Genomic DNA, 24,860 nt, shown 5'->3' with positions numbered 1-24,860 from the left:
AAAAATTTCCTTTTGTGATTTCTGTGTTAAGAAAAAAATAACTTGCTCTTACCCCCTTACACTCTTGCCTCTCTCTTACCTCTTGACCCCTTACTCCCAATTCCCTCCCCCACTTCTCCAGGTGGCCATGGCCAGCCCCCAATTCTCTACTCTCTCCTTCTCTTTGTCTTTCTCTCCCTCGGCTACCCTCTTAACTCCCCTCCCCATGCTCTGAATAAACTCTATTCTATACTTTAAAAAAAAAAAGAAAGAAAGAAAAAATAACTTTTTATCTAGCCCCTTTTATAACTGAAATAAGAAGTATGTATGTATGTAGTGTATGTATGCATCTTTTCCCTTGTGGTTCTGGGTGTTTGAACCTTTACTTAACTCTTTGCAGTAAACTTTGTTCCTAGCCCTTAAGAAAAAAAGAAAAAGATCCTATTTATTATTTATAAGCATTTACTATGCAACTTTGTCCCAAGCCCCCACTTGTACCTTAAAAAGAGTATGGAGTTGTATCATTTATTACCATAGTGCTTAGTGTAGTTTTTTTTAAAAATAGGGATCATCAGACCTGTACTAGACACATTCAATGTTGGAGTCTCTCAGGTAATTTCTGATGATCAACAGTTTGGGCACAATATCCTTAGATGCTTCTGAGTTAGTGGACGTGTCTTGTAAAGATTGTCGTAAGGTCGTGAGTTAGCCATATGCTTGTTTTAAACTTATGATGGGAGAGATAAATGAGGCACTTGATATTTGTCCCTCTTTTTAAAAATTGCATTGGAAAATTAGAAACAACTTTTAACTTTTCTTTATACCCCATTTGTTTTGGGTTACAGTAAACAGTAGACAATGCAATGGAACCATTTAAATATCTGTAGCAAGTTTTATTAAACTATTTTCTAAATTGACATATGATGCTACTTTTATCTAGCTTTTGTTTTTGTTCTATGAAAAGAAGCCTTTAAAAATTTAACTATCTGAGGAGATTTAGTATATCAGAAATAAAAATATGGAAAGACCTGAAAAGATGTTTCCCAGAGTTTTAAAAAAAAATCATTTTTATCTTGAGTCAGATTTCTAAATAAATTCTACCTAAAAAGACAAATACCAGGGCAGCAGCTGTACTTTCAAGACGGCATGTTTTAGGTGTAACAAGTTGCTTTAGATGAGGACGAACTGGGAAGGAAGATCTGTGGGTTGATGTCTACATATCATGCTAATTTAAAAATACAGACAACAGGTTTTGCAGTAGTTCATTCTTACTAATTTTGCTAGACATGTAATAACCTTTTTTGGGTTTAAAAATGATTTTAACTATGGTAACAATATACTTAATTTTCCATAGTCTTTGAGAACTGTTCCATACTGAAGTCATAGTGGCTATAATCAATAAATAATAGTAATATTCCATTCACCCCAAATTTGACCATTTCATCAAAAATTGTTGCTAGACCAGAACTCAGTTCAGTTGCCAATGTTTGTCCCTCAAGCTAGAGAGATGAAACTATAGTTTGTCTCCTTTTTTTCTTTTTTCTTTTTTTTCATTGATTTTATTTTTATTTTTTTAAACATATATAAGAAATAAATGTAATAAGCCAAATACATGGACAAAAAATATAAGAATCATATGATCATCTCAATGGAAGCAGAAAAAGTCTTTGATAAAATTCAACATGCATTCTTCATAAAAGCCCTAGAACAAGTAGGGCTGTAGGAAACATATTCCAACATGATAAAGGATATGTATGACAGACTCATGGCCAATATCATCCTAAATAAATGAAACCATTAATAAGCCCCATTAAAGTCAGGAATGGGAGAGGACTGCACACTGTCCCTACTGCTCATCCATAATGTGATTGAAGAATTAGCTGGAGCAATAAGGCAAGAGAAGGGATACAATGGGAAAATATTAAGTCAAATTATTTTCAATTGAAGATTATATTATATACAATACTCCCAAAATTTGACTAGAAAAATCAAATCTTTGTAGAAATTATCAATAATTTCAACAAAGTGTTATGATACATAATTGACTTAAAAAATTTACCAGTCTTAATACATATGGGTAACAAGCATGCTGAGAAAGAGATCATGGCACACTCCTCTTCCCAGTTTCTCAAATAAAATAAAATATTTAGAGTATACCTAACAAAAGAGGTAAAAACCCTCTACAATGAAAACTTTAAATGTGTGAAGAAAGAGATTAAGAAACATACTCGAATTTGAAGACCTCCCAAGCAAAGAGCTTGATAGAATTAACATTGTGAAAAAAGACCTTCTTACCAAAACAATTTACTGATTCAATGAAGTCATAATCAACATCCTCATCTCATTCTTCACATAAATAGGAAGAAAATCCTCTATTGATATGGAACAACAAAAGACCTAGAATAGCCAATAAGTCCTAGATAAGTGTTTGTTTCTATGCATTCTGCCCGTTTTAAGTGCTATGTACATCTGTCTATGACCCCAACTTTTATACATCTGTTTCTATTGAGTCAATTTTGTTCAATATTAGATGGCTACTCCAGCTTGTTTCTTGGGACCATTTGCTTGGAAATTTGTTTTCTAACCTTTTACTCTGAGGTAGTGTCTGTCTTTGTCACTGAGGTGTGTTTCCTGTATGCAGCAAAATGCTGGGTCCTGATTGTGTATCCAGTCTACTAGTCTATGTCTTTTTATTGGGGAGTTGAGTCCATTGATATTAAGAGATATTAAGGAAAAGTGATTGTTACTCCCTGTTATTTTTGTTGTTAGAGGTGGAATGATGTTTGTGTGGCTATCTTCTTTTGGGTTTGTTGAAAGATTATTTTCTTGCTTTTTCTAGGGTGTAGTTTCCCTCCTTGTGTTGATGTTTTCCATCTATTATCCTTTGTAGAACTGGATTTGTGGAAAGATATTCTGTAAATTTGGTTTTGTCATGGAGTATCTTATTTTATGTGTCTATGGTAATTGAGAGTTTTGCTGGGTACAGTTGCCTGGTATAGCTGCCCTTGGCCATATGAACTGGGTTCCTGAGTGGGAGGCTAGAGCTGTAAGGTAGGAAACGGCAAGAGAAGAAATGAGACCAAGATAGACTTCTGATCAAGTCCCCAGTGTCTACTAAGAGTCTGAGCTAATAAAAGGGGAAGACCCATCTCCTGCCATACCAGGCTGCTTGATGCTGTGTTGCCAAATTGTTAGCCCTGGGTCGCCAATGGACAGGTTAGCAGTCGCCAAGTTGTTAGCTTATCTCAGGAATATCCCAGGAAGGCAGGTTCAGCCTCTCAGCGGGTAGTGGCGTCTTGGAGAAGAGTAACAGCACAGGTGACAGAACAATAGACCTATCTAGGTCAGAAGACTCTACCCTAGGTGGTCTCATTTCACTGTGGCAGGATAGGTCTGAGTCAGCCTGCTCAAGGCTGGGGGATGCTACAGCCTGGGCTGGCATTTGTGTTCTCTTAGGGTCTGTATGACATCTGCCCAGACTCTTCTGGCTTTCATGGTCTCTGATGAGAAGTCTGGTGTAATTCTAATAGGTCTGCCTTTATATGTTACTTGACCTTTTTCCCTTACTGCTTTTATATTCTTTCTTTGTTTAGTGCATTTGGTGTTTGGATTGTTATGTGATGGGAGGAATTTCTTTTGTGGTCCAGTCTATTTGGAGTTCTGTGGGCTTCTTGTATGTTCCTGGGCATCTCTTTCTTTAGGTTGGGGAAGTTTTCTTCTATAATTTTGTTGAAGATATTTACTAGTCCATTAAGTTGGAAATCTTCATTCTCATCTACTCCTATTATCCATAGGTTTGGTCTTCTCATTGTGTCCTGGATTTCCTGGGTGCTTTGGGTTAGGGGCTTTTTGCATTTTGCATTTTCTTTGACTTTTGTGTCAATGTTTTCTATGGTATCTTCTGCCCCTGAAATTCCCACTTCTATCTCTTGTATTCTGTTGGTGATGCTTGCATCTATGACTCCTGATCTCTTTCCTAGGATTTCTAACTCCAGAGCTGTCTCCCTTTGTGATTTCTTTATTGTTTCTATTTCCATTTTTAGATCTTGGATGGTTTTGTTCATTTCCTTTCCCTGTTTGATTGTATTTTCTTGTAATTCTTTAAGGAATTTTTGTGTTTCCTCTTTAAGGGTTTCTAGCTGTTTACCTGTGTTCTCCTGTATCTTTTTAAGGGAATTATTTATGTCCTTCTTAAAGTTTTCTATCATCATCGTGAGAAGTGATTTTTAGATTCGAATCTTGCTTTTCTTGTGTGATGGTGTATCGAGGACTTGCTATGGTGGGCGAATTGGGTTCTGATGATGCCAAGTAACCTTAGTTTCTGTTGCTTATGTTCTTATGCTTGCCTCCCACCATCTGGTTCTTGCTAGTGTTACCTGCCCTCACTATATCTGACTGAAGCCTGTCCTTCCTGTGATCCTGGTTGTATCAGAACTCCTCGGAGTGCAGCTGTCTCTGTGATTCTAGGATCCTGTGATCCTGAGATCCTGGGTATGTCAGAGCTCCTGGGAATAAAGCTGTGTCTTAGACCCTGAGATTTTGGTGTGACCAAGCCCCAGGGATCCTGGGATCGTGGGATCCTGGGTATGTTAGAGTGCCTGGGAGTAGAGCTTCCTCTGGTTGTTGTGGGACTGGCTGCAGAGTTTGGGCCCAAGGTCTGCTCAGGGCATCAACCCAGACCAGAAGGAACCCCATGCTACTGGTCTGGTGGAGTTCCTGTAACCCTCGTAATAACCTTTTAAAATCTTTACTGTAGAAGTTAGGCCTGTTTCTTCCTCCCAGCCCAATGTTCCCAGAAATAAGACTCAGACTCAAAATATATTTACAAATACCTTGACCATATAGCTATGCTCTTCTGACTAGAATCATAATTTAAGATAACCCATTTAACCTACATTCTGCATTGTGGCTGGTTATCTGTGCTCAGGTACCATGCATCCATCTTGTTACATCTTCCAGGGTGAATCTGTTTGTGCCTGGCTCTCTCCTAGAGTCCTTTTCTCTGCCAGATGTCCCACTTTTATCTCCTGCCTAAGCCATTGGCCATAGGCTTTTTAACTAACAGGTGATGCATCCATACAATACACAAGATATTATTTCTACACATTATATTGCTGTATGACAAGCAGCTTGTTAAATTTTTGTCATTGTGCCAAAATGCCAAGAAAATCAAATTGAAGTATTTTTTTAGTTAACAGTATCAGGGAATTCTGTCTAGAAGTCTTATTCCTTCTCTGTAGAAATGTGTTGAGACAGGGTATCATGGCAGGGAACAAAGGCACAGTGGAGCTGCTCTTACTCATGGCATCTGAGAAAGAGAGAGGGTAGAAGGGGAGAGAGGACAGTCAGAAAAAACACTAGGAAAGCCAAAAGTACTCTTCAAAGGGATGGCCTGCTTCCTACAACAAGCCTACCTCCTGAGTTTCCACTACTTCTCAACAGTGTTTCCAGCTGGCACCAAGCTTTTAACCCATGAACCATGGAGGGACATGCCAGGTCTAAATCATAACACAGTTTTACATTTTCACATGCCTAAGTTTTTATTTTGTGTGAAGAATTTGATGATATATGTAGAGAGAAAATGGGAAACACATCAGAATAGTTGGCACAGTAGTCAGTTTTGTGTTAAATTGGCCACTAGGTTTTTAGATAGATGTTTAAATGAGGGTGGTTTTGATGAGACCAGGATTTATTTATTTGTCTATTTATTTAGTAGTGTTAGGGATTTAATCTAGAGCCTTTTACATGCTGAGTAACACTGTCATTGGGCTGTATCCACATCTCAATATTTAAGTGAATGTTTTGAATAAAGCAGTTTGTGTCCTCCATATTTATGGGTTTTGTTGAATCAGTTAAAGCCAGTATAGAAGGAATTTATAATCCTAGAAAACCCATATAAAAGACACATGATCATTTCTATAATTATTAATCCCTCCAGGAAAGAATAAGATCATTACCAAAATTTTGAGCCAAATTTGAAGCAAGCTTAATACTGGCCAGGATGATGGCCTTTGGCCAAGAGCATTTCAGGAGTTCCCAGAAAATGGTTATGAGCTATGTTGACCAAGTGCTTATAAAGGCAAACCCACAAGGCTATCTGTTCATCTAATCAGGGGCAAGCATGCCTCCAGATGTGCTTCCTGCCTGTGTAACTCCTGACTACAGGTGACCAAGCTCATTTGGTGAGGTTGGGTCAACCAAACTTGTTCAGGGATGTGAAAACATTTGGCTTGTTTTCTAATGTGGACAATAGCCTCTAGCATCTCAGGAATATCTGTCCTTGATAAGGAGCTTACTGGCTAGAGGCGTTTTTGTTTTATGGATCTGGTAAGCACAGTAATTAAAACTTAAGACATAACTTTGGCTCTCAATAATCTCATAATCCTTTTTGAGTCATTTGTAAAAGATGCTTGCTTGACAAAGAACAGTTATTCCTTCCTACAGTTCTTCCCAGCACGACAGTTCTTCCACAACCTCCTCTCTGAAGTACAGTTAAATATTGACTAGTGTGAATCCACATTGAAGCTTTCTATAGATTCCTTCTTTCACTTAAACTTTTTTTTATTGTATGTACATATGTATGTACAGAAGCCAGAACTGGAGTTATAGGCAGTCGTGAGCTACCATGTGGGTGATGGAAATGGAATTGGTCCTCTGCAAGAGTAGCAGATACTCTTTGCTGCTGAGCCATCTCTCCAGTATCATCCCCCTTCCACTTGTATGCACATATGGAGGTAGAATCAATGAACTTGAATGCCATACGGAATGTAGAAGGGAACCCATGAATAAACCAAGGCTTGCTTGATAGACATTTAGTGGAAAAGGATTAGCAAAGCCAGAGGTCAAGAGGAATTTTTTCCCCTTTACTTTTTCTCCCCTCCTTCCTCCCCCCTTTCTTTCTTTCTTTCTTTCTTTCTTTCTTTCTTTCTTTCTTTCTTTCTTTCTTCTTCAGAAACAATGGTAACTCAATCTCTGGGCACAACAACTAAAATCCAATCTTGTAAGCTTTATTAAATCTGATTCCTCTGGTGGAAATTCCTGATGGATCCACCATGATATTGGGAAACTCTAGCAGCTACATCTTGCCCTTTCACTATCCCCATTTCCAAAAGACCCTCTCTCCCTCCTGCCTTCTCTCTTTCCCTATCCAACCCAGAAGTCTTGCTTACTTGCCCAGTGATTGGCTCCTATTATTCATTAGGGGATTGGTTCACAAGGAGTCACCTGAGTACTTGACTCATTCCACATTCGCAGCCCTTCCCAGGACAACGGAATTAGCATAAAAATACAAGCAACCCCAGGGCTATCCGCAACACTTCTCCCTTTCTGTCCACTTAAAAGACTTTTATCTCAGATATTAATTGAGCACAACTATTACCATTTTGTAATTTATAAAGTACAAGAAAGACCTAACACCCAGTCCATCATTTTTGTCAATAAAACAGAACACTGTCATCTCTCCTAAATTAAAAGGCTTATAATTCTACACCTGACTTATGTCCTGGCTTTAGATTGAATGCCATTTGAAAACCAATCTCTCAAATCTGTTCTCTGAATGCAAATAGCCTGGGTTGGCTATGAGACCATGAGTAGTCTTTCAACTCCATCAGAAATCTGAGAATGACCAACATTATTTGAAACTATAGAAAGCCTAACACAACTTCCAGAACTGAGACAAATTGTAGAGACAGTTGCCTACCTATATACAGCCCTAGTAAGTCAGAAAGTTGGAGCATCTATCTTCAGCCTTCTGGCCCAGGATCATGTAACAGACCTTTGAAAAACATGAGTTACCAAGGACTAGCCTATTTTGTCTCAGCAGAACTAAGCTGTCCTAACCTATAAATTGTGTCCTTTCAAGAACAGTACAGGTCTACAGGAGAGATTGGCAAATTTTGCTCAGTGACCACCTAGTCACATTGTACAGCCTCACCTGGAGGTATAGATGCTCAGCTGCTTCTTTGAATCCACAAATGGGAAGCTGTTAGGAGCAGATTTGTCTCAACAAGTGAATAAATAACATTAAATGTCACATTCTGTGGTTTTCTGACGTTTTTGAAAACCAACTATCTATGTAAAGTAATCTGAACTGTTGTGCACAATTACCCTCAGCTATTTCTAATTAAAATATCTGAAATCATCCTAACCGTAAACGCAGAGCCATGAATTTGCTATTTGGCCCTTAACTCACAGGCTTAAACATCTCAAATCAGTTTATAAGAACAGTTACAGAAGGACTAGGTCTAAGCCCTGTACTTTTAAATTTTTCGTATCAATAGAAGAAATTTATACTAATGAGAACCCTGATTTTGCATTAAAATAAATTCTGTACCAAAATAAGAAATTATGACTTCAGCTTAGTAACAATTAAAAAGATTTCTATCAAATGAGATGGTAGCTATGCAATCAATTCTAGCTATTCTTCTCTGTTTCAGTTATGACCCTTTTCCTTTCTTTTTCTTCCTGCTCCTCTTTCTTTTCTCTTTTTTCTTTCTTTTTATTTCTTTCTCTAGTCTTTTTAAGCTCCAGTAGACAGATAAGATTCCTTTCTAGTAGCTGTCACTTTGAGGTAAAAATGCTGGGATGCCAAATACAGGGTGAGTTTTCTTTTTTCCTTTTTCTTTTTTTTAATAAAAAGTTTTTTAATTAATGGGTTATTTTATTTATATACCTTTCAAATGTTGTTCTCATTCCCAGTCTCCCCTCCTCAACCACCCCAGCCTGTGCCCCCTCTCCTTTGCCTCTAAGAGGGTACTCCTCCACTCCTACCTCATCCCTCTATCATCTCCCTAAACTGGGGCAACAAGCCTCCACAGGACCAAGTGCCTCCCTTCCCATTGATGCCAGATAAAGCAATCTTCTGCTGAAATTTGTCTCCCTTTGATCTCCTTTTGTAGTCTAATTGCTTTGTCTAGAATTTTGAGTACTATATTGAATAGATGGGGAGAAAGTGGGCAGCCTTGTCTTCAAGTTTCTCTCCATTTAATTTAATGTTGGCTATTGGTTTGCTATATATTGCTTTTATTATGTTTAGGTGTGTGCCTTGAATTCCTAATCTTTCCAAGACCTTTAACATGAAGGGATGTTGTATTTTGTCAAAGGCATTTTTCAGCGGCTAATGAGATGATTGTGTGGGTTTTTTTCTTTGAGTTTGTTTATATAGTGGATTATGTTGATAGATTTCTATATATTGAACTATCCCTGCATCCCTGGGATGGCATCAACTTGATCATGGTGAATGATCATTTTGATGTGTTCTTGGATTTGGTTTGTGAGAATTTTATTGGGTATTTTTGCATTGATATTCATAAGGGTAATTAGTCTGAAGTTCTCTTTCTTTGTTGGTCTTTGTGTGGTTTAGGTATCAGTGTAACTGATGCTTCATTGAATGAATTAGGTAGTGTTCCTTCTTTTTCTATTTTGTGGAATAGTTTGAGAAGTATTGGTCTTCTTTGAAGGTCTGATAGAATTCTGTACTAAAACCATCTGGCCTTGGGCTTTTTTGGTTGGGAGACTTTTAATGGCTGCTTCTATTTCCCTAGGGGTTATGGAATTGTTTATATGATTCATCTGGTCCTGATTTAACTTTGGTACCTGGTATCTGATTAGAAAATCATCCATTTCATCTAAATTTTCTAGTTTTGTTGGGTATAGGCTTTTGTAGTAGGATCTGATGATTTTTTTAAAAAATTTCCTCAGTTTCTGTTGTTATGTCTCCCTTTTCATTTCTTATTTTGTTAATTTGGATACTGTCTCTGTGCCCTTTAGTTAGTTTGACTAAGGGTTTATCTATCTTGTTGATTTTCTCAAAGAAGCAGCTCCCTGTTTTGTTGATTCTTTGTATAGTTCTCTTTGTTTCTACTTGGTGAATTTCAGCTGAGTCTCTTTGTTTTATAGCTTTCAGATGTGCTGTTAAGTTGCTAGCATAGGATCTCTCCAATTTCTTTTTGAAGACACTCAGCTATGAGTTTTTCTCTTAGCACATCTTTCATTGTGTCCCATAAATTTAGGTATGCTGTGCCTTCATTTTCGTTAAATTCTAGAAAAATCTTTAATTCCTCCCTCCCTCCCTTCCTTCCTTCCTTCCTTTCTTTTTTCTTCCCTGACCAAGCTATCATTGAGTAGAGAGTTGTTCCGCTTCCATGAATATTTGGGCTTTCTGTTGTTTTTATTTTTATTAAGGACAGCTTTAGTTCATGGCAATCTGATAGAATGCATGGGATTGATTCAATCTTCTATCTGTTGAGGCCTGTTTTGTGACCAGTTATATGGTCAGTTTTGGAGAAGGTACCATGACATTCTGAGAAGAATTCTTTTGTTTTAGGGTGAAATATTTTGTAGGTATCTATTAAATCTATTTGGTTTATAACTTCTGTAAGTTTCATTGAGTCTCTGTGTAGTTTCTGTTTCCATGTTCTGTTCATTGGTGAGAGTGGGGGGTTGAAGTCTCCCACTATTACTGTGTGAGGTTCAATGTGTGCTTTAGTAACGTTTCTTTTACAAATGTGAGTGCCCTTGCATTTGAAGCACAGGTGTTCAGAATTGTGAGTTCATCTTGCTAGGTTTTTCCTTTGATGATGAAGTGTCCTTCCCTATCTTTATTGATATCTTTTGTTTGAAGTCTATTTTATTGGATATTAGAACTGCTACTCCAACTTTTTTCTTAGGACTATTTACTTGGAAAAATTTTTTCTAGCCTTTTACTCTGAAGTAGTGTCTGTCTTTGTTACTGAGGTGTGTTTCCTGTATGCAGCAAAATGCTGGGTCCAGTCTTATTAGCCTATGACTTTTTTTATTGGAGAATTGAGTCCACTGATGTTGAGAGATATTAAAGACCAATGAAGACCAATGATTGTTGCTTTCTGTTATTTTTGTTGTTAGAGATGGGATTATGTTTGTGTTGTTCTCTTCTTTTGGATTTGTGGTGAGGAGATTAATTTCTTGTTTTTTCTTGGGTGTAGTTTTCCTCCTTGTATTGGAGTTTTCTTTCTGTTATCCTCTGTAGGGCTGGTTTAGTGGAAAGCTATTGTTTAAATTTGGTTTTGTCATAGAATGTCTTTATGTCTCCATCTATGGTACTTGAGAGTTTTGTTGGGTATAGTAGCCTGGGGTAGCATTTATGTCCTCCTAGGGACTATATGACATTTGCCCAAGATCTTTTGGCTTTTATAGTCTCTGTGAGAAGTCTGGTGTAATTCTGATAGGTCTGCCTTTATATGTTACTTGACATTTTCACTTACTGCTTTTAATATTTTCTTTGTTCTGTGCATTTGGAATTTCTTTTGTGGTCCAATCTATTTATCGTTCTGTAGGCTTTTGCACGTTTATGGGCATCTCTTTTTTTAGGTTAGGGAAGTTTTCTTCTATGATTTTTGTTGACGATGTTTACTGACCCTTTGAATTGGGAATCTTCATTCTCTTCTATATGTATTATTTTTAGGTTTGGTCTTTTCATTGTGTCCTGAATTTCCTGGATGTTTTGGGCTAGGAATTTTTTGTACTTTGTATTTTCTCTGACTGCAGTGTCAATTCTCTGAATGCAGTGTTCTCTGGTATTGTTTAAGGGAGTTATTTACTTCCTCCTTAAAGTCCTCTATCATCTTCATGAGATGGGATTTTAGGTGAGAATCTTGCTTTTTAGGTGTGTTAGGGTATTCAGGGTCTGCTGTAGTGAGAAAACTGTGTTCTGACATTGCCAAGTGTTATTGGTTTCTGTTCCTATGTTCTTAGGCTTGCATCTGGTTATCTCTGGCTAACTGGCCTTGTTGTCTCTGACTGGGCCCTGTCCCTCCTATGAGCCTGGTCATGTTGGGCCTTCTTGGGTCAGGCTGTCTCTTGGTGTGGAAAGGCGTCTGGAGCACTTGATCTGTGAGCCTGGCTGTGGCAGACCTCCTGGGAGTCAAGCTGACTGTGGGTGTGAAGCTGACTCTGGGTATGGGTGAATGGGTGCTGGAGCACATAATCTGCTCCCAGGCACAGTTGTGAACTGGAAGGAATGTGTGTCTCAGGCAGGGCAGGAGGATCCTCTAGGTCCCAGGGGATCCCAGTTAGGCCATGTATTGGGGTGGGAGGAAATTCACCTGTGAGCTTGGTGGTGTCAGAACTCCTGAGGGTAAAGATGTCTCTGGGGTAGAGGGGAGCTGGACACAAGGTGAGTTTTTCAATGCTCAGGAGCTGGATGAACTTAGACTCCACCAACAGGATCACTAATACTCTTGATGTCCCTTTCCTGACTCTGGAGCTCATCCTAATTTAATTCTCACAGTCCTGGAATTGACCTTGCTGCTAAGAACTTGTGGTGGTATAGAAATATTTCTGAAAAGGAATGGGAGTTAAATAGGGTTTTGGGACCTGAAATAACTTGAGCCAAGACATTTCAAATTCAGTCACTTCATGTTGATGTTGGCTTTCAGTTTTTTGTTTTGTTTTTGTTTTTTAAACTTTTTATTGATTCTCAGTTCCACTTCATTCACCCTAGTCCTACTCCTCTTCCTGTCCCCTCATATCCACCTGTCACCCTTGGATCCTCTTCCTGTCCCCTCATATCCACCTGTCACCCTTGGATCCTCTCCCCAAATAGAACACACACAAACTACACCAGCATCAGCAACCAAGTAAATCTTACAAAACAGCCCAACGTGAAAGCTGTAGTGTGTCACAGTCTGTCCCACAGTACATCCTCTGTCTGCACATCTTCACTTGCAAATGTTCATTTCAGGGAGTCTTGGTCTCTTCAGGGAGTCAGTTCAAAACCTCTGGCTTCTGTGACATCATCAATACTGGATCCTATCCAGATTCCTTCCAGTTACTTGCTGTTGCCCAGTGTCATGGAGATCCTGCAGCTTTGGAACAGCAGGACTGGCCCTTTCATGTGTTCCAACCATTCCCAGATGATATAGATTTTGGGGTGGACCAATTGAGAGCTGTGGATCTGGGCCTGGTTGGTGACTGAGCTTGTCTGGCTCTCCCAAGGTGAGCTCTCCAGCAGTACTCTGGCTAGGCTATCCAATGCCACCATCAGCAGGAGGCAGATTCAGCTCTTGCTCTCATGTCCTCAGGGCTGGCTCACCTGCACCCATGCCTCCTGAGCCAGCTCCACTGTGCTGTCCAGTTAAAGTGCAGGGTCCATTCTCCCAAGTGCTGCAGCCTGTGAGGGGCTGGGCCAGCTTTCCTGCTCTTATACCCTCAGGGCTGGCTCATAGAGGCCTTTGCCATCAGGAACAGCCTAACTGTGTTCCCAGGCAAGGTGCAGGGCCTGCTGTCCCATGTGCTATAGCTAGTGAGGGACAGAACTAGGTCTTCTGCTCTTGTGACCCAGAGCTAGCTCTCTTGGCTACTGAAAGTGGTGAGGGGGAAGGGGAAGTGCATCACTCCTGCATCCACGCACCACCTCATGCCAGATGAGCATCTTGGCCAGCTCGCTTGATGTCACCCTCAGGACCTGCTAGCCTGTGCCTGCTCCACCAGGGCCAATTCTACTGTGCTACCCAGATAAGATGCAGGACCTGCTCTCCTGAGTGCTATAGCCAGTGAAGAGGCAGGGTCAGCCCACTTGCTCTCACTACCTCAGGGCGGGGGGTAAGGAGCAAGGGGGTGAGAGTATTACTTATGCCACCTCAAGTCAGAGAAGTGATGGGGTCAGCTCTCCTGGACTCTCGACCAGTGTCAGCCCTACTGTGCTGCCCAAGCAAGGTGAGGGCACTCTCTCCTGAGTGCTGGAACTGGTGAGGGGCAGTCTAACTTTTCTACTCTCATGACTCTTGAGGCCAGTTCTTCTGACTGCCCCAGTGGTGAGGATTGCTAAGGGAGGCATCATCCCAGAACCCACACCACTCACTGCAGAGGAATAGTGGGTTAGCTTTTCAGTGCCCTTGCCCTTAGGGCCTGTTTACCTGCACCCCCCTCTACCAGGGCCAGCTCTACTGTGTTGCCCATTAGAGGTCCAGGGCCCAATGTTCAGTGTTGCAATGGTGAGAGTCAGGGCCAGGCCATCTACTCTCGTGATCCCAGAGCCAGTTCACCAGACTGCTTGCTGCAGGTGGTGAAGATGGGGGATCACCCTCACACCTGTGCCACCTTCCACCAGAGGAGTTGTAGGGCCAACTTTCCCACACTCTCGCCCCTGCTACTAGGGTCAGTTCTGCTATTCTGTCTAGGTAAGGTGCAGGACCTGCTCTCCCAAGTGCTGTAGCTGGTGATGGATAGGAATAGCTTTTTTGTTCTCATGACCCTGTGGGCAGCTTTCTTAACTGCCTGCGGTGTTGTAGGGGGCATCACCTCTATGCCCATGCCATTCTCCAGCAGAGGAATGGCTTGGTCAACTCTCACACTCACCACCTTTGGGCCAGTTTACCCATATTGCAGCCACCAGGGACAGCTCCACTGTGCTGCCTGGACAAGGTTCATGGCCCAGTCTCCCTAGTCCTGCTGCTGGTAGAAATGGGACCAGCTTTCCAGACTGCTGCATCCAGTGAGGGGCAGGGCCAGTTATTCACAACCCCTAGACATATATGGTGGCTGCCCCATCAGGAACATTCCCATGTTCTATAGTGCCAATATGAGCTATGGGCTCAGACATGGCCCCTAGGGCAATTTGGGCTGGGACCTCACCATGGCCCCTGCTGGCACGGCTTGACACTCACTACAGGCTACTCTTCTCCACCTTCAACTCTCCAATTCCATCTCTCTTCATAATATTCTAACTGCTCCTCTTCTCTTTCTCTTCCATCTAACTGTCACATACTTGCACATTGTGATGCCTCCTGCTGCTGGTGGGCCCTTGAATGACATCCTCTATCTATGCTGAGTGACATGGAAGCAAGCAGGTATCTATGTCCCACCTGTGCTGTGCACTGGAGGGTAGGTCTGTGCGTGGCATAGTGATCCACAGGCCTTTATCTGCCTTCCTCATCCATGTTGCCTGGATTTGATCTGATTTGATTTGATTTTTATCAAATCCTAGGCATAAGACAGTTTTGGCTACCAAGCCAGGCATCAAGCTAGGATGAATAAAGGACTGCCATCTGCTCTGCCACTGACCTAAGAGTAATACCACCAAGGTGTTTCTTTGCCCACTGCCAAGGGTTGTAGTTAAGCTATTTTTAAATAATAACAAATATATGTCATGTAACCATTTCAGCATTTAATAGATATGTATAGATGGATGTGTCTTGCGTGTGCCCTGGCTTGCCAGCAAGAACGGCGCTGCAACAGGATCCTTGGGAGAGCTTGATTGCAGAGGCCAAGAGACCCCAAGCCCAGAACTGGTGCTGCTTATATAGGCCTAGGAGAGGCGTGTCTCACACCCGGATTGGTTATGCATGGGTTATGCTTACCACCTCATTTGCATGTCTACATCTGATTGGTTAACTTGTCTCTCATCTGATTGGTTAACTTGTCTCTCATCTGATTGGTTAATTCTCAAAACCTCATCTTGGCAAAAAAAACTTTACTGCCTATGTATGCGTGGTGGCCAGCAGTAGCCAACGCCACCCTGCAACGGCACATGTGGCTTCCCACAGATGTGTGTGTGTGTTTGTGTGTGAGTGACCGCCTTTAATGGGCAGTCATATGCATATTTAGAAATGCTTTTTATTCATGAAACATGTCTGTGTTTGATATGACTCATATGTAGATAAACCAACCTTAGGTTCCTCAGTCTGAGAGAATTATATGTTAAGGAAATATCAATAATTTATTAAGTAAAACACTGAATTTCTGTTGTAAGTAACCTACTCTAGTGCATGTGAAGGCATTTTGTGTGAGCTGTCTGATTTGTCATGGAGAACCAAGGTGTTTATTTGAATTTTTGTGTTTGTTTGTTTATCTTGGCTTCTTTGCAATCATCAGTAATATATCATGTACCTGAAAAGAGTGACTTATCATAGTATAATACAAAAACAGATTTGGTTCTTTTTAGATCCTCCAAATTAATTCAATGAACTGAACTACTTACATTTTACTTTCAACAAATAAAACAAGACATCTCTATGCACGAGTGCATGGTCAAAATATGAGGAGTGTAGTCATCTATATGAAAGAGACAGATAGCAATTGAAGTATGTTGTGAAAAAACTGATAGAAATGTACTCTTCTAGCTTGTTAACTGACAAATGAATAATACCATCCACCATTGTATTTTGCGGATTTAACTCTTGATTGTAATTAATACTTGTGGAGGGAATAAAAGGAAACAACTAGCTGTCTTTATATTTACTTCATGTAGGAATGATCATGAATAGTTGCTGTCCATAGGAAAACTTACTGGCCTTTTATGAAGATAAGGGAACTGGGCAAGATAAGCATTTGAATGAATTGTTCTGTGGGGATGCAGAAATATTGTTACAGGAGCCTTGATCTAGGCTCTGTGAGGCCCATTAGGAAAACTCTTTGTCAAGACTGTGTGGAGGCCTAACATTCAAAACTACTCATATATATATATTGAACATTAATTGGAAAAGATAGAGAAGTTCTCATATACCATGATTTATGTGTGAATATGTGTTTTTTGAAAAAATAAAATTGTATTAGTGTGATTGCTGAAGTGTTTGTACATTAAGGGTAGTGGCTTTATTTTCAGAAAGCCATATCTGTAGATCATAGAAATAGGCAGGGGACCCCTGCAGAAGAATTTTTTCTAAATAACTTTTTTGATGTTAATATGTTTAAGGCAAGGTTCTTTTTAAGGCAGTCAAAGCAAATATACTGTGAAATCTTAAACTGAAAAATTAGATCAGTGAATTTTAACTTTTTTGACTAGGACACAGTAGCCTCAGTTTTTCTGGTATGGTATGAGAATTTGGCAAAATGAACCAATCTTTTAATGTACAGAAAAACTCTAATTTTTCGTCTCAAGGAGAATAATCAGGACGCGGAATCTGACAAGAATCACTCCCCAGACTCACCATGGATCAGAGAAGAGGGGGGACACATGAAGTAAAATTCATTTCCCTTTCTCTTTGCCTTATGTTGTCATTTGGATATCTCTTATAGTCTCACTCATTTGGATATTTGGTCCCCAACTGATGGTAGTATTTCAGGAAATTGTGGAATTCTTTAGGAAGGGAAGACTAAAAAGTGAGTCACTGAGGTAGAAGGTTCCTTTCAGGCACTCTTCTTCCAGGTCTCAGTGTAAACAACCTGGGCCACAAGTTCCTGCCATCTCAGCCCCCAGCCACTGTGACTTTTTCTGCCATAGCTCACCACATCTTCTAAACTGTGAACCAAAGTAAATCTTTCTTTCTTTAAATTACTTCTGTCAGGAATTTGATCTTAGTGGTGAGAAAAGTCACACAGATAACCACTTATTTTATAGAAGTAAGTTAAGGAAAATCTGAGTAACAGTTGGAAGAAAAAATAATGGAAGGAAGGTATCATGACATTGGATTTAACAGTGATTTTCAGTAAAAAGATTGATAAGTTAGATGTAATGAAAATTAAAAACGTTGAACATGAAAGGATACTTTAACAAAGTAAGGCAGTAGTCCGTGAAGTAGGAAAAAATATTTGCAAATCTTGTGGTATGAGGTCAGTATCCAGAATATGAATTCTTGCAATGCAACAAAACTAACGCCATTAGAAAATGAGAAACTGTCCAGGCCTGGTGGCATAATCCTATAACCACTCATACCCAGGACGCTCAGACTAGAAGATTGCAAGTGCAAGGACTGCTGGGGCTATAGTGACTTCAAAGCCACATTGGGAAGCTGTCTTAAAATGAAAGAATGAAAATGAAGGCAGAGGCCACAGCTCAGTAATAGAATGATGCGTCGATAAGTAAAATGTGATATGTAGTCAGTGGAAGCTGTTCAGTCTTAAGTAAGAAAGGAATTCTGATAGATACTACACAAGAGTCAACCTTTTTCTATGTGAAAGAAGCTAGTCACAAATAACAAACACCATGTGGTTCCTATTCCATGACATTCCTAGAGAAGCCAAATTCATAGAGACAGAAAGTAGGTTGCCATGGGTGAGGGTAAATGGAAATGAGGAATTTGTGTCTAAAGGGTGCAGAGTTTCAGAGGAGAAAGGTCTGGAAATTCCTGGTGATAACTATTGTACAAGATGTAAGTTACTCAGTGCCCTAGAACTATGCACTTTAAAATGGTTAAGATGGCACATTTTATCTATATTTTACACTAAAAAAAAAAAAAGCTTACAAGGCTCCAGCCCTATTCAAATAATGCCAGGCAAATGAGGAATGATGAGAGTGGGGGAGAGAGTCTTCCCTAGAAATGAGCACACTGGTTGGTTATTCAATACCAAATGGTGGCATTATACAGACTGAGCAGGTTATATTTATGTCCTTAGGAACACAACACACACACACAGAGACACACACACATTCACACACATGCATGCATGTTCACACTTGCATGTACATAACAATTAATGAAAAAGAGAAGAGACGATACATTTAAAAGAGCAAAGGGATGTTAAGTGAAGGTTTCAGGGGAGGAAAGGTCTCTGTGACGTAGATGAAACTCTGTTTAAAAGATCCCGATGTCAGAATGTGTCCCAACTGTGCATCAGAGATGCTTTGTACCACTGTCTCAACAGCAAATTATACCATATACACCTGAAGATTCAACATCTCTGCATGGAATTATAATAGTGTTTACTGGACGAAGCCTCTGAACATGTGTTGATAGGAAATTCCTTTAGTGTCAAGTTTTGAAGCCAATGATGTTTGTCCCAGATATAGTCACATTCGTTGAAATATTTTATATTTTCATAGAACCTTAGGTGACACTATGCACACAGAGTTAATATCTAGTTCTTGATAGAACTACATTCAGTTTTAACTAGTCTTTGATTTTAAGGACTGTACTAAGTTCTTATTGTTAAAATTTAATTACATGTGCTTTTTAATTGTCTAAGACAGTCCTTTGGACCCTATACATACAATTTTATGTAATAAACTACTAATGAAACTGTACTTTAAAAAGGGGGAGGAAAAACAAGGGGGTATGATATAACTTTATAATCTTGAAAAATAAAAAATTAAAAGGCTAAGAAACACTACTGTAAGAAATCTCTGAAGTATTATGTTTTTGCTTTGTTCTTTAGATAATGATTTCTTAGTTTGAAAAAACAAACAAACAAACAAGCAAGCAAAGTAACCCTATTCTTCTTGCCCTTAGGACCCTCGGGATAAAACAGCACGAAATCGAGTTCTATTGCAGTTAAGTATAATGACTTGTGCCTTTACTAATTATAGGGTATCTAGTTTGTTACTGTTCTTACAGCTGAATCTTTGTCTTTATGAGACTTTTAAAATTATATGTTCTGGAATGTTAGTGGGGTAAATAGGGGGTTTTATAAGTATTCAAGATAAATTTAATTTCTTATTATAACTTGAATTATATTAAACTAAGTTGATTCTGTGTCTGCTAATCTTATTTTAAAAGTGAGTTTATAGCATAGCATAAAAGAAGAGTTTGTAAAGTTGTTGCAGTAATAAAACTTTATATTCTCTCAATTCTTTAAAACAAAACAAAACAGTGGTTCTCAAAATATGGCTTGTGGGCTCACTGGCAGTTCCTCAGGTTCTTTTAGCTGGCCTGGGAAAGCTATTTTCTTAATAATACTAGCATTATTTGCCCCTTTCCATGGGCTTTACATTTGCACCAACAGTTCTAAGCAGTGGTAAATAACATGCTGAAGGGTCTTAGCAGGAGCCAAAGTAGCAGTGCCAAACAATACTGGTAGTCATCTTGGGATTTTAGTGCTGTGTGCTAACTGTAAAAAAGACGTGATGCTAAATTTACTTAAGAATGTGTTTAATGAAATAGAAAAGTTGCTGGTTTTCATGAGATGTCTACTTTTATGTGTATACCTTTTCAGTGTTCTGTGTGGTGAAACTTGCGGTAGGCTTAAACACTTCTGTGCAATGTGAAGTACAAGTGTAGTTGCTTTAGTCGTAAACATCATAAAACTCACTTTAAAAAACTCAAAAGAAAAACTGACAAACTAGTTATTCACAGTTAGTTCTATGTCTCAGTGGTTAAGAGTGCATGCTACTGTGGCAGAGAAACTGCATTTAGTTCCCAGCACCTGTGTTGGGTGTCCATGACTTCCCCTGAAGATGGGCCAAGGGATCTGATGTCTCTGGCCTTTGTAGGATCAGCATTCATGTGTACATACTTGCACATGAATGCATACATATAATTAAAAGTATTTTTTAAATGAATAAAGTAAACTGGCCATTTTAAGAAAAACAACTAATAATTATTGTTACCAATGAAAAAACTCAAGGTTTTATATTTATTCCATGAAAAATTTATGTATGTATACAGTGTGTCTTGATCATACCCACCCTCAGTCCTACATCTCCCTCCCAACTTCATGTCCTCTGTTTATAATTTAAAAACTTTTAACCCATCAAGTTCAATTAGTGCTGCCCTTGTGCTCATGTGTTTCAGGTCACAACTGGGACATGTACAACCTTCCAGTGGCCATACTCCTAAACAAAAGTGACTGTCTCCCAGCAGCCTTCAACTGCCTATAGCTCCCCAAATAGAGCTACGACCTCAGTAGCCCCTCCTCCCTCCATGCTAGAATTTTAAATTGTCTTCATCTTGTGCAAGTCTTATGAGGGTACCCAGCTATGCTGTGGGTTCATGTGTGCAACAGTCATTTCATATCTAGAGGACAGCATGTCACTGTTTGATATCCCTGAGCCTTGGTGGGGTGTTGATAGAGATGTCCCATCTATGGCTGTGCTCTCGCAGTTGCTTATTGCCCGCATTTTTAACAATTTTTAACAATTCAATGATGTGTCCCTGAATTAACCACTACCCACTGCAGCCAGAAGCTTCAGAAAACTGCCCTCATTTCCCATGATCTTTTTTATAATAAAAAACTATATTGACTTAGAAACATTTAGAATGGCAACAAAACAGCTACAGTTTTATAGTTATTTTTCAATTAAAGAGTGCTATTTAGTCAACAGAACAATTATCTTTGTATTAACTGTATCAGAGAAGACTGAAGATGAAAATCAACAGGCAAACACCAAACAACTACCATCCCCACATTTAATTAACTCTGCAATGCAGCAAAACGAATGCTCATGTCAACTTACAGCTCCCACACTGCACCAGGCAGGTCAGGAGCTATAGAAAATACCACCAGGACACATTCATAGTATGTTAGCTGTATAAGAAGTGACACTGTACTGTTTAAAAAGAAATCTCACAGAGCTTTATATTTCAGTTTTTTTCCTTAAAAAGAGTGAGTTTTGTACAGGGGGATTAAATACTTTATGAACAAAACTGCTCTAGAAACAACTTATTCATTATCAACATATTCATCTTCTTATTCTTCCTCGTCCTCTTTATCATCCTTCTCTTCCTTTTCCCTTTTTTTCTTGCTCTTTTCCACCTTGTGACCCCCCTTTTTCTCTGCATTAGGTTTTCCTTTAGCTCTATAAGCAGCAATATCCTTTTTATATTTTTTCTTCAGCTTGGTAGCCTTCTTTCCTTTTCTTCTTATTCCCTTTCACTGTGCAGTTTTACTTCGGTTGCCCCTTTGCCTCTTCTATAAACTTTTATTTTATTATTTATTTATTTATTTACACTCCAGATTTTATTCCCTCTCCCATCCACCCACTGACTGTTCCACATCCCATACCTCCCCACCTACCCCCCCATCTCCACAAGGATGTCTCCACTCCCTACCCCCAACCCCACCTGATCTCTAAACTCCCTGGAGCCTCCAGTCTCTTGAGGGTTAGGTGCATCATCTCTGATTGAACACAGACCCGGCAGTCCTCTGCTGTATGTGTGTTGGGAGCCTCATATCAACTGGTGTATGCAGCCTCTTTGGTGGTCCAGTGCTTGAGAGACCTCAGGGGTCCAGATTAATTGAGACTGCTGGTCCTCCTACAAGGTCGCCCTCCTCTTCAGCTTCTTCCAGCTTTTCCCTAATTCAGCCACAGGGCTCAGCTGCTTCTGTCCATTGGTTTGGTGCAAATATCTGCATCTGACTCTTTCAGATCCTTGTTGGGTCTTTTGGAGTGCAGTCATGCTAGGTACCTTTTTGTGAGCACTCCATAGCCTCAGTGATAGTGTCAGGCCTTGGGACCTCCCCTTGAGCTGGATCCCACTTTGGGCCTATGGCTGAACCTTCTTTTTCTCAGACTTTTCTCCATTTCCATCCCTGCAGTTCTTTCAGACAGGAACAAATAATGGGTCAGAGTTTTGACTGGGATGGCAACCCCCTCCCTCACTTGATGCCCTGTCTTCCTGCTGGAGGTGGGCTCTGTAAGCTCCCTCTCCCTACTGTTGGACATTTCATCCAAGCCTTCTTTTCATAGGGCTGCTTTTCACCTGCAGCAGCACTGTTCCACTTCTCTTCTAGTTTTGTTTTTGTTTTTGGTTTTGGTTTTTGGTTTTTTTGGATGGTGGTTGTTGTTGTTGTTGTTTTGCAACATCATCAATGGACCAGTCAGGATGTTTGTCTTTGATTTTTGGGTGGTACTTAGAACAGAACAAGAACGCCGAAGGAGGCCTTTTAAGTGCATTGGATTCTTGAACGTCTTTTTGGTCTCTTCTTTGGTGGAGATAAAGGCTTTCATTCTCTTTCATAACGAGCCTTGTTAGCCTTTGCCATGTCTTCAAATTTCCCCTTTTCTTTAGCAGACATGGTGTTCTGCCTCTCTGAGCACTTTGTACAGAACGTCAGGAAGTTGACGGAAGCATCCGGGTACTTCTTCCTGTGCACCTCCTGGCAGCTTTGAACAAATGATGCATATGAGGGGTTTTTTCTCTCAACTTCTTAGGCTCTCCTTTATTTATGTTTTGGTGATTTTCCTCTGTGAGGCACACAGTTGCCCAGTGCCTCTCTAGCTCTCACTCGCCCAGCACTGTCTCTATGGAACTCAGTGTATACCTTTCCCTTGATCTTGATGGCTTTAGCTTTTTTGATGGAAGTACTGGTAAAGAAAAGTGGTTTATATTGTTCCCCTATCTTTTTACTTAGTTAATTAGTTAACTTTATATCCCGATTGCAGTTTCCCCTCCCTCTTTTCCTCCCAGTCCTTCTCTCCCTATTCCTACCCCCACATCCACTCCTTTTCCCTTTCTCTTCAGGAAAGGGGAGGCCTCCCATGGTTATCAACCAGCGTTGACATGTCAAACTACAGTAGGACTAGGCTCATCTTCTCCTGTTGAGGCTAGATGAAGCCCAGTATGGGGAAAGAGTACCAAAGGCAAGAGTCAGTGACAGCCCTTGCTCCTCCTGTTAGGAGTCCCACATGAAGACCAAACTATACAACTGTTACCTATGTGCAGAGGGCCTAAGTCAGTCCCATGCATGCTTTCTAGTTGTCAGATCAGTCTCAATGAGCCCCTCTGGGCCCAGGCTAGTTGATTCTGTAGGTTTTCTTCTGGTGTCCTTGACCCTGTTGGCTCCTATAATCTTTCTTCTCCCTGTTCTGCAGGATTTCCCAAGCTCTGCCTTATATTTGACTGTGGGGTCTTTGTATCTATTCCCATCAGTTGCTGGATGAAGCCTCCCTGATGACATTTGTGCTAGGCTCCTATCTGGAGATATAGCAGAATATCATTAACAAGTCATGGGTGGGTTCCTTCTCATGGCATGGGTCTCAAGCTGGACCAGTCATTGGTTAGCCTTTCCTCAATTTCTGCTCCATCTTTACCCCTGTGCATCTTACAAGCAGCACATATTATAAGTGGAAGATTTTACAACTGGGTTGGTGTCTCAGTTCCTCTATTAGAAGTCTTGCCTGTTTACAGGAGATGGGCAGTTCAGGTTCAATATTCCATATTGCTAGGAGTCTTAGCTAGGGTCATCCTCGTAGATTCCTGGGACTTACACTTTTAGACTTTCCATTGCTGTGAAGGGACACCATGACCAAGGAAACTCATATAAAAGACAACATTTGATTGGGGCTGGCTTACAATTTCAAAAGTTTAGTCCATTATCATCATGGCAGGAAGCATGGTAGCATGCAGACAAACATAGTGCTGAAAGAGATTGAGTTCCTCATCTTGAATATAAGGCAACCAGGAGAAGACTGTCTTCCACAAGCAGCCAGAAGGGTCTCTTCTGCATTAGTTGGAGCCTGAGCATCAGACATCAAAGCCTGCCTACCCAGGCATATATGTATATAAAACTGTATCCACATATATGCATATTTTAAATTTTTATAGATGTTTTATGGGTATGTTTTTAAATTTTAAATAAACAATGTATCATAGTTACTATCTTATATCATTGATTTTTTTTAGCATAACTTTTTAAAGTTTTACAAATAAAATGGTATCTGTTTATTTGGTTTGTTTTAAACAGTGTACACAAAATTATTTTATGCAATTAAAGTGCTTTGAAGATATAATATTTTATTGTATAGCTTATAATTTGTTGAGTTACTCATCTAAATTAGATGTTTATCTTGTTTGTGATCTTGTTTATCTTAACTATTTTTAATATTTAAAAGAGACCTTTGTTTATTCAGACTGTGTCTTAATACTCTCAATACAGTTCAAAACCTGTGGGTTTATCTTGTTCACAGTTATTTTATTCTTCTCAAGTATGGCATTCTTTCCAGTTAGCTTTCCAGAAATGATCATTCTGTTTGAAGGGCTTAATCAACATTTTCAACCTAACAGCTATTGACCACCTTTGGACAGAAGAAAATGCTCTATTTTTTATTCTTGCATAGGATTTAAATAACAATGCCTAGTACATTAAAAACTATTGTTAAAACACCTGAGGCAAGTAGATCTTTTATTTTAAACAGGAAAAACACCCTTTGTAATTATGCAATAAGTTACTATGAAGAAATAAGATAGCTGGCTGATTTTTTTTTCATTCAGTTTTTAATTACCTCAAAGTAGAGGGTCAAAATTGCATAT

General features: G+C 39.7%; 1 protein-coding gene across 5 annotated transcripts in view; it reads left to right on the top strand.

Annotated features, from left to right (window-relative positions):
• Window positions 1-24,860, top strand: part of Ankrd31 (ankyrin repeat domain 31) — a 154,392-nt gene that overhangs the window by 6,736 nt on the left and 122,796 nt on the right. For all 5 annotated transcript variants that reach the window (XM_021180851.2, XM_021180850.2, XM_021180849.2 and 2 more), the window contains exon 4: window positions 19,122-19,162. In XM_021180851.2, the coding sequence (XP_021036510.1) occupies window positions 19,122-19,162 (41 nt within the window). The remainder of the gene's footprint in view (window positions 1-19,121; window positions 19,163-24,860) is intronic.

Source organism: Mus caroli, unplaced genomic scaffold, assembly GCF_978045245.1.
Source record: "Mus caroli unplaced genomic scaffold, Mus_caroli_1 scaffold_15, whole genome shotgun sequence".
Lineage (NCBI taxonomy): Eukaryota > Metazoa > Chordata > Mammalia > Rodentia > Muridae > Mus > Mus caroli.
Note: the sequence above shows the minus strand (reverse complement) of the source record. Positions and strands in the feature narration are given on the sequence as shown.